Source organism: Bombus pascuorum, chromosome 3 (genome assembly GCF_905332965.1).
Source record: "Bombus pascuorum chromosome 3, iyBomPasc1.1, whole genome shotgun sequence".
Taxonomy (NCBI): Eukaryota; Metazoa; Arthropoda; class Insecta; order Hymenoptera; family Apidae; genus Bombus; species Bombus pascuorum.
The window spans coordinates 5464546-5480460 of NC_083490.1; the positions used below are offsets into that span (position 1 = coordinate 5464546).

Here is a 15915-nt window from a genome sequence, read left to right on the forward strand (position 1 = left end):
TCGACACCCAAAATCTCTTCGTCTTCGTCTGTGTAGCTTACCACTCGTCCGAGAGGAGTAGGGAACGAAACCACCGCTGGAAAACCTCGACCATTTAGCGGCAGCTTTGCTGAGACCAGTTAGCCACACGCTTTTGTCTCCCAGAAAAGAAAATCCATTGAGACCATAATTTCGTTTCACGTTCGCATCTATCGTTGGTATGGACCTATCGTTGGTGTGGACCTATCGTCGTGATCGCCAGAAGAGTGACGCACGGTGATTAGGAAACGTATTTGCTCAACATTGTGTTTGTCGTAGTATTTACATACTAATTAATTAGATCCGAGTACATTAAATTTCGTATTCATACTACGAAAATGAAACGTGAATCCTGGTAAAAAAAACCGTTTTATTGGAAGATACGTGCAAATACTTCCTGTAGCCGCTGTATCTAAAAAATTGTCAATTTTGAGGGCCGACTGATAGCGTTTTTTTTTATTTATCCTCGCGTCGATCGAATGTACGAATCGTATCGTCGGTTTGCCAGAGAAGTGATACGTTCAAAGGTTCGTCGATTTTTCAAACTCTGTAAAAATTAATTTACGTTTCTCCGTTAATACGTTACCGTTTTACCAACCCATAGACTATAATAACGCGAAGGTATTCTTACGAATGGTTATTTGATATCTTTAACGAATAACTCTGCGGATATAAATTAAGGTAAACTGGGTTTAGCTTCTTTTCCATAGCAGAAATCAGTTACGCGCATTGAGAGCGTACAAGCAGCGAACGAGTTGGCACACAGCTGAGAGCAAACATTCCCTGCTTGCTCGTACTTCCCATACACCGTTTTGTACTCTCAACAATCTGTTTCTTTCGATGCTCTAAATATTCTTTCGTTTACAAGCATACGTCCGGTACGTTAAGTAACGTTAACGATGCAAACGAACGATCCATTTCTTTGAGCTTCCATCGTGCTTTTGATAATACGTTGCATTTTATTCCTGCGTTTCGCGAATGTTTCAATGAAGCACGACGAAGCTCACCACGCTCTCGCGAAACACGATTGAAACTCAAAAAACCACAGATACAATTCGTCCAACGAACATGGTGAAAATTTAGAATCTAAAGATGCGAGTCAATTGTTCAAAGTTCAGAGACCAACTTCTAATTTTAGTGGAATATTTATCGAAAGATCGATAATCGCTTGGAATAGCGCGATAGAATAGCGTCACGGAAGCGCGGCAATTTTAGCATTTTGTCATCCGCACGAGGCCTGCTTGAGTCGTGTAAAGGCCCTCGACACCGACTGACGTCGAACGCAGAAGGTGGAAAAAAGAGCAGCGAGGACGGCCAACGGCTCGCCGACGACGAACGAGAGTGAAGTTCGGTCATTCGCGCGGAAAATTATCCGTGGTACGAAGAGGGGACGACAAGGTCGCGATCGCGTACAGACAGCTCGACGCAACCGCGCCTAGGTGGATATTAATTAAGACAGTCATTAGGAAAAAGCGACGAGTCGGCAGTGCATTCATGTGGAAAATTATGCTTGGTACCTCCACGCCAATGCGGAGAATTCCCGCGTTCTCTCCTTTTTTCTTCCTTCTCTTCCACTCTCTCTTTCTCTCTCTCTCTCTCTCTCTCTCTTTACTATGTACACCGTTGGAAAGCGATAAAAGTCTTCGTAACATATTACACGTATAAACAGTCGTATAGCGTGTGAAATAAAAGAAAATGACACTATGCAGGCTTAATTGTAAATCTACGAAGGTTCAGTTTATAATAATCGGCAACTTTTGCGCGCAATTTATACCGCACCATGCAACCCTGTTTGATATCAATTTAAAGGGTTGTATAAGTATTGATGATTATTGGTTATCCGATTAGTCGGTTTACAAGTTTATTTAATAGACAAATATGTGCAGTATGTTGTACGATATAATATTCGCTCGTAACTCTATCACTAATCCTAATTTTAGTAACAATGGATGCGTTATCATGATGAAGAATTTCAATTATATAAACGTTGGTTTGTTGTAAGAAGCAGCAGAAAGACAGAGTTTTTCCGTAAGTCTGGAGAATTAAAATAAAGAGCGCACGGTATTAACCGTTTAGACTGGAGATTAACGTTAAGAAAGGGATGGGAACGTAGTTAACGGCCAGACATTATCGCATAAGAATATCCCTCTGTTAATTGCGTTACAGCTGTAGAAAAGAAGAAACTTAATTCCGTTAAATTCCACCTTCCGTGTGCGCAGCAAACAGAGACTAAATATTTCGCCTCCGAAACAAATGGATAATTTCTAATGGAATCCGGTAATGGACAACTACCAAAAAAGAAAGGAGAAAATAAAAAAAAATCGCGGATTCGATAATTATTTTCTACGCGCTATTTTAAATAATAAATACTATTCGAGGTGTATTTGAAAGTCGTTTGAAATCAATCAAAACGAGCCACATTTTTGGAGCGTCCGATAAATTTTTCTGCGAATTCCTCAGCAGCGTACAATAGCGTGGAATTCCACTTTCACACCAATAATTATAGCCACGAAATTACGAACTCTTTTCCCCCCGATGTTCCGTCAAACCAGAATTCAGAGTACGCAGGAAGTAATACAAGGTCGCGTACACTCGAACACGTACAGGATTAACCCCAATGATGAACGAGGAGAGGAGCGAATTGTAGTGAACGTAGTGACGATACCAACCACCGAAGAGAGTGCTCGTGTTAATTACGTTAAAACTCATCGAGGAAAACGAATGTAATTTGCGTCGGAGCTATTGTTTCCAATTTGGCTGGAATAATCGTAAACATGTTCTTTAATAGTACATCTCGATGATCAAACTGATATTTCTACTTTTTCGAAGTGTCGACCAACCGACAACCTTGTTCATTCTCAGGATTTTATGTCGCAGTGACACGATTGAATCTTTGTCGTAATATTCGACATTCTGACTTTACCATCGCGAACATGGCTAAAAGAAAAGTCGATATAAACGTAATTTCTTACCTTGATGGTCTCCTGAGGGGAGTACCTCGCAGAGCGTTGTGCTTGAGCCTGTGCCTGCAGGCTCATCGCTGTACCATATCTGCTACACTAAATACTCTGTAAGCAAACAGAACTACGCGTTACTTACTCTACTTTGATACACATAACGAAAGTTAAATTTAGTAGAACAAGTAGAAGCAGAGGAAATTTAAGCAAGATATTTAAATGTCTTATATACTAAATTAGAAAGTGGTTCGTTAATTTAATCACTCACACACGTTTGATTCTTTTTTAACATAGATTTCAAACAATATAAAACTCTCGAAGTAGAACGAGCAATAATCCTTTGCGTTATCCTGTGAAAGCAAAAAGAGGACGCAATTGTTCCGCAGAATCTGGATAAAGCTAGGCCTGAAACAAGAGTCGGAGCAGACGAGAGAAGGGTAGAGGGTGGCTGGTTGGCTGGTCGGCCTGTCAATACGAAGAGCTACGTGACCCAGGTACCAAATGACACATCCGGTCGAAGGGACGAAGTTTCTCGTCTCTTTCGAGAACCACCTTGTTTTCCTGATATTCTTCTAGAACGAAAAAACCATCGAATATATCGCTCGAGTAGCCAACTATCTTTTCTGTATTCGTTGTTTTGATCGGAAATACGATTTCTTCGTTCGTGCTATATTCGCGAATGTAATTGATTGAAAAACAATATCAAATGTAAAAAAATAAATACTTGGTTACGCGATAAAGAACATGACATAACAATGAGGATACGTAACGACGAAGAGATTAAACTTGCCGAAGAACTCGTAAATTGTCATCGCAAAGAGAGGAGCCTGCAGCAAACGACGGTCTTAAACCTGCAAAAGTCTGATCGATAATGAAAGCAATTGGGTTTGCCGCGATCGTTCGCGGATCATCAAAGAGAGCCGCGCCTTTTACGATACTTGAAGTCCTGTTCAAGGATAACATCGCGCGCTCTTTCAACTCGGAATAAAACAGAGGTGAAACGCGAGCGTCGAGGGTCTGATCGTTGGACGACAAAACGCAGCGTTCGCCGATTATTCGTTGACAAAAGAGAGAAAGGGAAAACAGGGGTTGAGGAAGAAGGATAGAGAGAAGGAGAGACAAAGAAAAATCGGAGCGAACGAATATTCAACAACCGAAAGAGACAGAGGGAGCACTCTCGCGATACGGAAAGCTAATCGAGCGAAAAGCATAATTAATCACGGCGAATTTGTCGTGATTAACGACGATCGCATTGTCCCCGTAGGCTGCGAGTATAAACACCGTTAATACACGACAAATGAACTCGCCAATTTGCTATCGCGCCTATTTACAACCTCCAACATATTACGCCCAAATCTCTTACATTATATTCGAGCGCATAAGCACGCATAAGCTCTCTATGGATACTGTCCGTCGCTATGTGCGACATTATATACGCTAAGCCTGAATTATATTATATTATATAAGCCTGAATTCCAAATTATATTTCGAATGTCGAATATTTAAGTAACAAAAATATCAATAAAGAAATGCGTTGATAGATAATACAAGAAGTTTGTTAAATGATTTTTCATATAATCGTATCTTGAATTTATTTAATTACAAACATCGATATATTTAAATGGGATGTAAATTACAGACAGAGATAACAATATTCGTCTGGGTCGCGCTTGAAATTTCCCCATAGAAAGTGACGAAGACCAGACCTGCTATATTATTCGCTTTTTATCGTGTTTGACCGCGCGTCGATTCACGGGTAAACCCTTAAAACAAACGATTCTCTTCCATGATGTACATCTGTCGATCGAATACAAGAATCGAAAACGTAGGCGCAAAAGAAAGGTCGATAGGATAGAGGGGGTAACGTCGTTAGTTTCCGGTTCGTCGTACGCACTTCCATCGAGTCCCATGCGGCAACCCCTCACGATGCACGGGGTCTCGTGCTGTCTAATGAGGCTCGACACCCGCCTACCCTGCCTCCCATGATACTGCACACCATAAACTCCGATGTTCGAACTGTTGAACGCGCGTACACGCGGCCGCTGACCAAGTACTCTCATATTTTAATACATTCTATCTCTCTCTCTCTTTCTCTCTCTCTCTATCAGCTTCCGCTTCTTGTGCACGAGAACGTGCTTCGTATGTTTGCACCCCTTCTCTTCGTTGTTTCCATAGTCTTACCACCCCTGGATCCGTTGTACAACTTCAGATACATATTATAGCGTCGTAAATAGACTAATAGCGTGTCGAGAGATTAGTTACGGCGTCTATTTCATGGTTTTGCGGATCATAGTACACGCGTATTAGACAAACGATAAACAACATGGAGAAGTTACAGTAAGTAAAGTATAAATACGATTATAAATAAATAGAAATATAATCGTTTTATACGATAAAGTATGATTTTTATAAGATATTACGAATGAATACCCCTTTTGCTTAATTACAGTCTGTGCAATTATACGTATTGATTAAAATAACGCGAAACCAATTAGTCTCTGCAAAAGAAATACTTAATTATTATGGTAGCGATATACCGAAACATCGTTACGCTCAATTGACCGGTGGAATAAAACAGTGGAAAGTAAAATATTCCAGTCTCGAGTGCAATTCTCATTAACAGAGGTGATCAAGGCCTCGGCACGTTTAATTGCTCGTACGCCATGAAATCGTACGAGTTTATTGCAACATGTACATTTGCCTCTGCTTGAAATCGCTGGCGTACGCATATTTGCATTGTTAAGGTAAGGTCAACAATCGAATAATTTAATGAACGTTTTTTACAATGGTAAATTTTCCTAGAAGATAAAATATATCGAATTCAACGTTCTAATTACCTGTTCCTTTCCCTCGATAAAACATCGATTAAGAACATGTAAAACACGCCGCGAATAGATAACGCGTGTTTCCATTAATTATGAAGTTCACCGACAAACAAACGGCGAAGCAAAGAAGCCAAGTTTGGAATTTAAGGAGATTCCCATAACAGTAGTACATCGGTATGGGGATTTTCTGGTATGGTGTCGGGGGTTCGCGTCCTGACAGTGATCGAGAACCGCGATGCTATCTTCGCGGCTCGATAACGACCAGCGGAAGTATCGCTTTAATCACTATATCCGAACCCCGTTCCCTTGGCACGCCATTGGATACCAGATCGTTTCTCATGTAACCTCCTGTAGACCCAACGGTCACACCGTTATTTTCTTAAAAATTTAAGCTCGTGCAATTATCATTCCTATTAACCATCGATAGAGTTAACTTCGTTTGGAAGCATCTAAGGATCTCTACAATTGGCAAAATTACTTTTTGATAGTTTCAAAACGTTTTCAAAAAATGAAATTTGGACATTAAAAGATACAACACACGTAAACGTTGGAAATTCTAGTGATACAATATTTAAAATTACGGTAAAACGAGTTTCATTTTCTTCAAATTTTGGCAAACAGACTAGAAATAGTAGCATTTGCAAGAACGTATGTGAGTTTTATACGCGAATGTACTTTAACAGTGGCAATCGATTACACACCGATCGACAAGAACATGATCGAGCAGAATGCTCTGGAAACTTGGAAAAACTAGGATACAAACGGACGTTAATTTCATAGAACGGAACAAGGTAGAGAACGAACAGGAAGAGAAGGAGGAATAGGAGGTGGAGGAGGCACCATAAGGTCTGGAAGGCCCCTTTTGCTATCGATCTGTCCCCACCTCGGCGATTCCACGCTCTGTGCCACACCATGCATCCCCATGGAACACTATATTGTTCCCACTTAGTCGTTCACCGACGCGCGATAGTGTAGGTGAACGTGTTTCTCTTGTATATTTATGCGTTTTCGCACGCGTGTGCGCACACGCATTCTGCCCACTACCACCGTGTACTCGTGTGTACGTATGCATTAACGCAGTGCATTTATTTCCATGTGTGGAAACCATGGACCTCCTCACACCTGCCTTTAACGACACCGTTGCGTCACGAACAACGCAACACCAATGCCCACCGCTATAATCACCCACCGGATACATATCCTGGACATTGGAGAAAACCGCTGCTCACTCACGTTTTATTATACTTAGGAACTTTACTTCGCAGACAATTAAAATATACTGTACGTTGTTCCAACGTTTTTCCGATATCCGTATGCAAAAATTTGTATCACGATGGTATCACACGTTAATGATAAAGAATCATTTACACGCGCCTTTCTAGCTTTTGTACGAACCATAAAAGGAGAGATACAATCGTTTTATACGAACAGCAATGAATGAAAAGTATTACATAAGCGACTTTCAAGTTTCCTTAACGGCACAAGATTGCGATATCTTCTTCCCACCGAAAGGCCTACAAATCTTTTGTTAACGTCGCTTTACCAATGCTGAGTTATCGTTTTTTTTTTTTTTTTTTTTTTTTTTTAGGAAAACACGCGTACACTTTAAATCTAACACGTACTAAAAATACGTACAAGAACACGGTAAACAAAAGTTATTTGCACGGTGGAAGTCTTTGAGGATTGACTTTTAGGAACAAGGTTGTCCGATCCGCCTGTCGTGTCTCGAGTTCCTCCCCTCTGACATGGACATATGGTATTCTACTTTTCATACCGTTGTACTTGCGAAAAATAGAGAGAGATGGCTTGCGAGCAAGTGGAATATCCGAAAGAGAGACGGGAGATTTGGAAAGACGGATAACGATATTACCGAAGATGGCAGAAGAGGACAAGGATATTGGTCAACGCTGAAGGACGGAGAGCGACGATATAACGGAGGAGAAGATTCCTTGAGAAAGATTAATATCTCTATCAGAGAAGTTCAGCAGAGCGGGCCATTTATCTACCTACGGACCTACAACACGCCCTATTCCAAACTCCTTCGCCTCCTCTTCTTTCTTCGACCTTTTCTTCGACAAATCTTACACGGACAGTTCACTATTCCAAGGAGTTTATTTAAACCTGAAGATTAGCGGATAGAAAAGAAAAATCTGGACGCGGAGATATAAAAACAAGGGGAAAAGAAGAAAACAAACTCCGGTGTTCATGTTGGGAAATGGTGATTCACTAGCCGGATGTAACCGAGGAAATTCGATTTGACACCCGGCACAATTTGGAAGCAGCAGGGTGGTTGCTAATAAATTCCGAGTAATCTCATCTGTTACGTGTCATCGAGATGCGAAACGACAGATTCCAATATTTAGTTACCATCGAAAATTTATTGCATTAATCACGATGAATCGAACCGGTCGTATAAAGCGTATAAAGAAAATTACCAAGGTCTTGGAAACTTAACGTTCCTTCTTCTCTTTTAATTTAAATTTTCATATTAAGTTCGAATATGTTTCTTACGTGAAAGATAAAATAGAAAAAAAATGAAAAAATATGACACGGTAAAGTACCATTTCAGATGACACCGTCGATCTTAAGTACGCGACAAGTAGTAACGCAAACGATTTTCATATTAAGTTCGAATATGTTTCTTACGTGAAAGATAAAATAGAGAAAAAATGAAAAAATATGACACGGTAAAGTACCATTTCAGATGACACCGTCGATCTTAAGTACGCGACAAGTAGTAACGCAAACGATTAAGTGTCGTCAGAGTGAGTAAATTACGCTCTATCTCTATCTTGACTAGCCTTTGTAGTCCCAGCAGTCTCTACGATTATGCCGCGACACACGCAATGTCCCGTACCGTAATCCCACAAACTCTGTTGCACCCCGTTGAGATATTCGGAAATGCAAAACATAGTCGATGCGTTGCATCCAGCGAGAAGCTTTGATCTTAACTACGCTACTGACGAACGCTTAACTACACTGAAAATTATACTTCTTTCCGTAGGTTAGTTACGATAAGTATCAGTTTGAATATTTATATAAGCATCGTTTTAAAATATTACAATATATAAGAGTTACATTCCAAGAGAAGCATCGAGCGGCTAATTTATCGTCGCCGTCCAGCAGTATTTTATCGAATATGAACATCAAATTTAGCGAATACCTACGTATAAATAATCGCGATAACTCCGCAAGATTGTTCTCGACGAGCTCACCATTAATAAAACTGGACGATACGAAGACCACCAACGAAGGAATCTTTTCTTGTATGATTTAATAGCGGGGTCAAGCAAGCCAAACTCGTTGACCTTTTGTACTCGAAAAATTCCTTTTGGTTATTTCGCCTTCAAATTTCGTTCTCTACCACTTCTTCTTATAGCCCAATGCTTCTTTCAACGTCATAGTTTCCTATATAACTTCATATACGATAGTAAAAAAGCTGCATTTCATTCAGAATTCTAAGCTTTTCCCTTTGAGGTTTTCATAGGAATATTCCTGTTATCGTTTACGACATTAATTACGCGCGATACTTAAGTACTTACGATACTCACGGAAAACCTCGTTAAAGGAAAACGACCGTACGAAAGATATTGTTACCTCTTTGATACAATTAAGAATCTCACATCGAGATACTTCCATTTCTCCACTCCGTACTCCCTACGTGCACTTACGTTTCTAGTCCATTTACTCCGGCCAAGGTAAAAACACGAAACACACTCTTCTTACACGAACATTTCTCAGGTGAGATAGCGCGGAAGTGCATGGTGTGTTACACGACATCCGAAGCGTGTACATTTGTACGGATGTCTTTATCGCTTTATGAGCCCCATAAAGTGCCGTTGTCGGTCGAGCAGCCTTTGTATCTCCACTGTGCAGCGCCGACCACAGTGAGGGAGCGAGAACGAAAAAGCATTTACCCATTGTTTATGCGTCTCATTATGTATGCCGTTGTCGTTGATACAGACTCTTAAATGCGTGTACATAGAACGCAACATGTTGAAAGAAATGATGAAAGGTGATTTATGAAGGTGCGCGCCACGGAAATGTTGGATAACGTGAGCGATCTAAGTCATTTTTCTCATGAACTCGCAGGACAGATTACCGACGATAAATTTGTTACAGCCAATCGTGATGAATTCGACGATCAACGTGATCGAGCAGTAGTCTTGGAAACACATCGATGATCGATTTAAGGAACATTATTAGGAAGCTGTATTCGGAGCCAGAAACAAAGTTTAACGTGGTCTTTAAGGGAACGTCACACGTTCGTATAGAAAAAAAATCATCGGGATTAAAAGTTGACCACTGGAATCTGAAAAATGTCGAATGTAATTCAACGACATTTTACCAGTTTGACCGGTCTAACGATGTTATTGGCCGTGTTCTTTCGCTATCGGCACCGTGGATCGTCTGCACGACAGTTTCCGTGCACTCTCCATTATGCCGTTTAAGTGTCCGAGTATCGCAATTTTTTTCGGATATTGAAAAGATAGCCGAGAATATGGCCCGAAACAATGATTACGAGCGTAGGGTTCGGGATCGCGAAGATGCCAAACCAGATAAATCATCACAACCTTTGGCCATCTACAACGCGAATCCCATAAAACACGAATACCGTTATCCGTATCATGGCGTATTTTATGATTACATACGTGAATTCTCTTCGAAACAATGAGACATTTTTACGATACGTTTTGCCTGCTGCAGCACTATAGTTAGATGCAATAACTTTAGACAATCTAACAAAACTATCGTAAAATTATTATACGACGTATCGTTCCGATACGACCAACTCGTAAAATTGTTCAATCTACTTCCTTTGTCGTAAAATATATAAATTGTAAAATTCTCCAAATCTGTTTGAAAGGTGCAAAGGTAAAATGCAGTAGTAAAACGACATTTCATTATCCAAGAAAGAATAAAAGCTAACGAAAGGAAGATAGTTTTAGCCTAATAGATTCTTGCCCGAGCAGATAAGACGAAAAGTGAAAAAAACACACGAGACGAAGTACAGTGCTCGGAGAAAAGGAGAAAACAAAGGCACAGAGATGTTACTCTGGCAATTATACGGGAAACGAATGCTAGAACATTCATCACTCCGAATGTGTTTAATGCGTGCGCGTTAAATACGCACGGCAGGCACGCTAACCAAACCTAACTAACAGTCAGGCTAACAAATTAACGCTGATGCGTTAAATGTCCGCGTCGAGTACCAAGCCGGAAGAGCGCGCCGTGTTCTTCTCCAACTGGACACGATCGGGCCTGCTACTTTGATTTCTTCGACTATGTACACACAACTTGTAACTTGTCTCTGAGATACTAGGCGGATAATTAAAACTCTAGTGTGGCTCTAATATGATCAGGATAATACAGCATAGATGAAAGGCTGATGCACAGATATGTAATTTAAGAAAGTAGGACGAACGTTTGCAAGAATCGCGTCTAGTCGTCTGATAATGAGCATCAGTTGCGGTTTAATCATCGTCTTTCGCAAAAGTTATTTCGAATTAGTGTAAATGAATGTTTATTACACGAGAAAATGATGACAATAACAGGTACTTTATTTTAAATTTGTACGCAAACAGTACGATAAAAGGTGAATATTTTTTAATGTTCCGCGTCATTGGGGATTACGAAATTTGCGTGGCGAATGATATTCGACACGAATGAAAATTTACAAAACAGTAATTAAGAACGTTTCGATCGGCCAAACGATTAATCCGCTATTTTAAATATTGATAAAAAATTCCGTGTAATTCCATACATTGTAGCACGTTTCTTTTAAACACGAAATGAGAGCAGCAGAGGCAAGGCCAAGTCGACTACGTATTTACGTTCGGTGAACGTGCAAAAACAAACGTGACCTGCATCTACGCTTCTGTGTACCTGATAAGCGATAAGCTTGTACGATTATTTTGAAGTTTGTTTACGTACTGCTTACGAATCAAACGTTAGCTCCGCCTAAACCAAACATAACACAGAAGTCGGAACGTATTTTACGTTGGAAGCTTCGCTATGAGATAGAACAGAAATTTCTATGCAAACATCTTACGCGAGTCATAAACTTTAAAAGACAAAGAGCTCGGTACACCTTTAACTTTGCATAATTATTACAATTAGCTGAATAAGAGATTACGAAACGAGAATTTAACGAGCGAAGAAGAGAGAGAACGCGAAATATCTTCTGCCTGTGTTGTGTTTATATAAGTGCGTACGTGTATATGCAATTACCTCACGAAAACGTCATTGACATGAAAAAAGGCTGTACACCGTGTGGAGAATTCGCCAAATTTGGCGAGATCGATCGCCTTCAGATTCAATACCGACAAAGCTGTTGAATAAAACGATGAAACGATCGTGATCAGCGAATACCATACGTTCATTTTCAATAGCAGAGGGAAAGAATACGTTGCCAAACCACCAGCGTTTCTTTCAAACTTTGAAACAGTTAATCCAGCACGGAATAAGGATCGTGTTGCACTTCGTGACTAAATACTAAATACTTCTTCAGGTTTGTAAAATTCAGCCTATAAAATATTTTTATAAAATATAAAATATAATATATTTTATAATTTTATTTTATAATTTATAATCTATAAAATATATTTTTATAAATTATAAAATATAAAATATAAAATATTTTTTCCGCGCTTGATCAATAATCGTTATGTATAAGTGCATTTATTTGCAAAAATATTTGCTTTCGTTCGAGATATATTTTTTCGAGGATAGTAAAGCATAAGGTAGAAAGTAAAATACAATGATAAAGATAAATTGAATACCCTGAATTAATATACAATGTGCGATATTGAAGTAAAAATAATTCAAAACTACACATCTCGCAACATCAGAAAAACGTACGCTTCTATTCTGATAGTAGATTTCACGTGACCGTTAACATTAATCGATATTGCATGCTAATCAGAGCGTAACAGTATTTTTACAGTACCAACTATTTAAATCAACCTTAAATTCGAGAGTAAAATAAATGACTTTTGACTGAGGAAAGCGCGATGAGAATACCAATTAAAAATCAGTATATCTATCGATATCAAACTTAATTATTGCTAAATTAATATCGAGTATTAAAATTGAATTTAAACATCAAGTAGAAAAATAGAAAAATACAAAACTAGATATAATACGGATATAAGCGTAAATATTTAACCTAATTACACATTTTTATAAGCAATTATTACTTAATCTTTATACATATATATAAAATAATTTCAAAGTCGTTAAGGTGCATCGATAGTCGTAATATACAAACAAAAAACTTTGTTCGAAGGCAACTAACAAAGATAAGAAAGATGATGTCTACTAATTTCAGTGAAAACATTATTAAAATTTGTATTTGATTAATGTCTCACCTGATCAGAGCAGCGTCGATGCTAATTTACACTACACAGTGAACTTAGTTTCGTCGACTATCGTTGATATGTATTAATTTTTCTAAACACACTTGGATGCACACACGCACTTGTTACGATATGTTTAGTTAACGGTTTAACAGAAAGTTTATCCATTGGAAAACATGTTGTTAATGTAAAGGACGGTTTGTATCGATAAAAAAAAAAAGAAAAAAAAAACGATAGTAATGGAACAGGAGAGAAACACACGAGAAAGGCGAGCTGCAGGCTGCGTGCCGAGCAGCCACCCTCACGGTAGGCGCGCGAGCCTACTACTGAACTCGCTATACTGATCGTCAGCGTCGCGTACCGGCACTTCCGCTCGGAGTGACTCGTCCCTTACGAGCATCAGATATAGCTCGCGATCGTCGTCGCAAGATTTTTGCAAATTCACTGTCCGTATAATTTCACAACTCTTTATACTTGGACGAACGACGATATCCACGTTCAAAGTATGATACCTTGCTGTATAAAGATAAATATATTTTATAAACATATTTTACGAAATATGGTTTTCAGAGTGATTATGAACCAAGCAATTATTTGGCGACTTTTTATCATATTTGTTGCTTTAATTCATTTTTCTGACAGAAATAAGAAGAGTACAATTTACAGTCAAGTCGAAAATATACGCGTATATGTAATAGATGTAAATATATATATATCGTATATATATATATCGAAAGTGACGAAAATGAAAAAAGAAATAAAGAACGTAGCAACGGGATTTATCGTATATGTAAATACTTATACATGTACGTAATAATATAAATAATCCATCTTATATTTGGCATAAATCACTTCTAAATTTCTATAATCTACGTCCAATGCTGTCCACGATAAGCTACGAAGCTCGCAGAATCTCTCCTGCTTTGACTTTGTCACTATGATGCAGGGACGCTAACCGATGCACTGTACACACGCATCTGATACAAATGCTTCCCGCAAAAATCAAAGTTTCATGGTTTAGTTAACGAACGAGATTTATGAAAAATGACAAAGATCGTACTAAGTCTGTTCGTTTTCTTTTTTCTGATTTTTTTCGTTAGCTCATGACGATAGCGCGGAGGATAGGACAAAGCCACGCGAGGAGTTTGAACCGTGGACAGCATTAATCTGTATAATACCGCGTATACATGTACAAATTAATCGTACTAACGATAAAAAATTACGATATATAAATCGATTGTAGTATGAAGTATTGTGATAAATTAATTTTTTTATACGTAAATTACAAATTATGAAAATGAATAGCAATAATAGTAATGCTTATATATATATATATATATATAAATAATATTTTATAAACTTCTTACTTATTATATATGTACATCGTTATAGTACATAGTAATGATTCCATTAAAAAATATGGAAATTGTAGCAGGGTAACTACAAAAGTATCATCAAGCGACAAAGGGAGAAAAATGCACGTAAAGTTTACTATACGTAATTTCTACAAAAATAATTTCATATGAAAAGCATTATGTATCGAATAAATTCTTCTTTACTGATTATCATATCCAATACTATGTTTTCTAAGGTTCCTTGATCTAATTATCACCAGCTTCGCTTTTATTGCTCTTAATAATACCCCACGCGCGATGCTTTATAAAAATATTTATCCTAGCGATAGTTGAATTACCTTTGAGCAAGCATATGCAACAAGCTACACAAATATTCCTAATTTCTCGCACTGTCGCCCTCTGTCACTTGTCACAAGGATATTTCTATTATCGATACGATTTTCGCCTTACTCTACGATCATGTTCCTCTAATTACTTACAACTTGATAAGGATAAAGCAATTTCTACATATAGTTTAATTCAATACTTGAACTACATACAATAGATATCAAATATAAAATAAGCTACTTAAATGCATTTGGCATGTCTTGTTTATGTGTGATGCTCACCTGTTCTAATCCGAATTATTGATTCGCGATCAATGTCTTCGAGAGCTACGAACAAATGACGTCACCTCCTTGGTCTTTCGACTTTGTGCACTTACGTTAAAATAATTATTACTTAAAACTTTGGACTCTTCAACGGATTAGTTCCGCGATAATTTTCGCGTATATAATTCGTATTTTATCGTATAAATATATCTAATTACGATAATATTCTTCTATCGGTCGTTAAAATTGGATTTACAATGTTAAATCTGATGTGAACACACTGCTTGCTCAACTTGCATCTACTGGCAGCTGCTGTACTATCTAAAACTGACCTTCGACATTTTATATTTTTCTTGTAATTGAATTCTATGCTGTAACGTCGTCTTTCTATCTATTTATACCTAACGATGTTTCATTATATTTCTGATTAATCTTGCATATATATTTTTCTTAGTTTTCATACCTTTCTCTCTTCATTTTTCATCTCACAATCCATATGTAGAAAAACATTTTCTACACACTCTGATAATAAGAAGTCACTCTTTCGCTTACAACAGATTCCAAATTCTCTACTGTGTGGTACGATGAAAAACGATTAAACTTTTTATTTCTTCCAGCAGTTCTTGGATTTACATTACTTTTTGGCTATTTCATATTTGAATATCGCTTTGATAAACTGTTTCTAAGATTTGAAATACAATGGCTCACGAAAGTATTCAAATGCTTAAGTTTTAACCAGAAAACATGTGTATACATTAAACTGGAGCATGTACTCAAAGCAATATATCTGTAGCAAAAGGAAAATCTCAAAA

The 15915-nt window shown here is 38.1% G+C and overlaps 1 protein-coding gene across 1 annotated transcript in view; it reads right to left on the reverse strand.

Annotated features, from left to right (window-relative positions):
• Positions 1 to 13487, reverse strand: part of LOC132905110 (protein sickie) — a 192660-nt gene extending 179173 nt beyond the window's left edge. Inside the window, exons 1-2 of the mRNA XM_060956079.1 lie at positions 13171 to 13487; positions 2991 to 3086 (exon numbers count right to left, since the gene is read on the reverse strand). Coding sequence (XP_060812062.1) covers positions 2991 to 3056 — 66 coding nt within the window. The 5' untranslated portion in view covers positions 3057 to 3086; positions 13171 to 13487. The remainder of the gene's footprint in view (positions 1 to 2990; positions 3087 to 13170) is intronic.
• Between the last annotated feature and the right edge of the window lie 2428 nt (positions 13488 to 15915).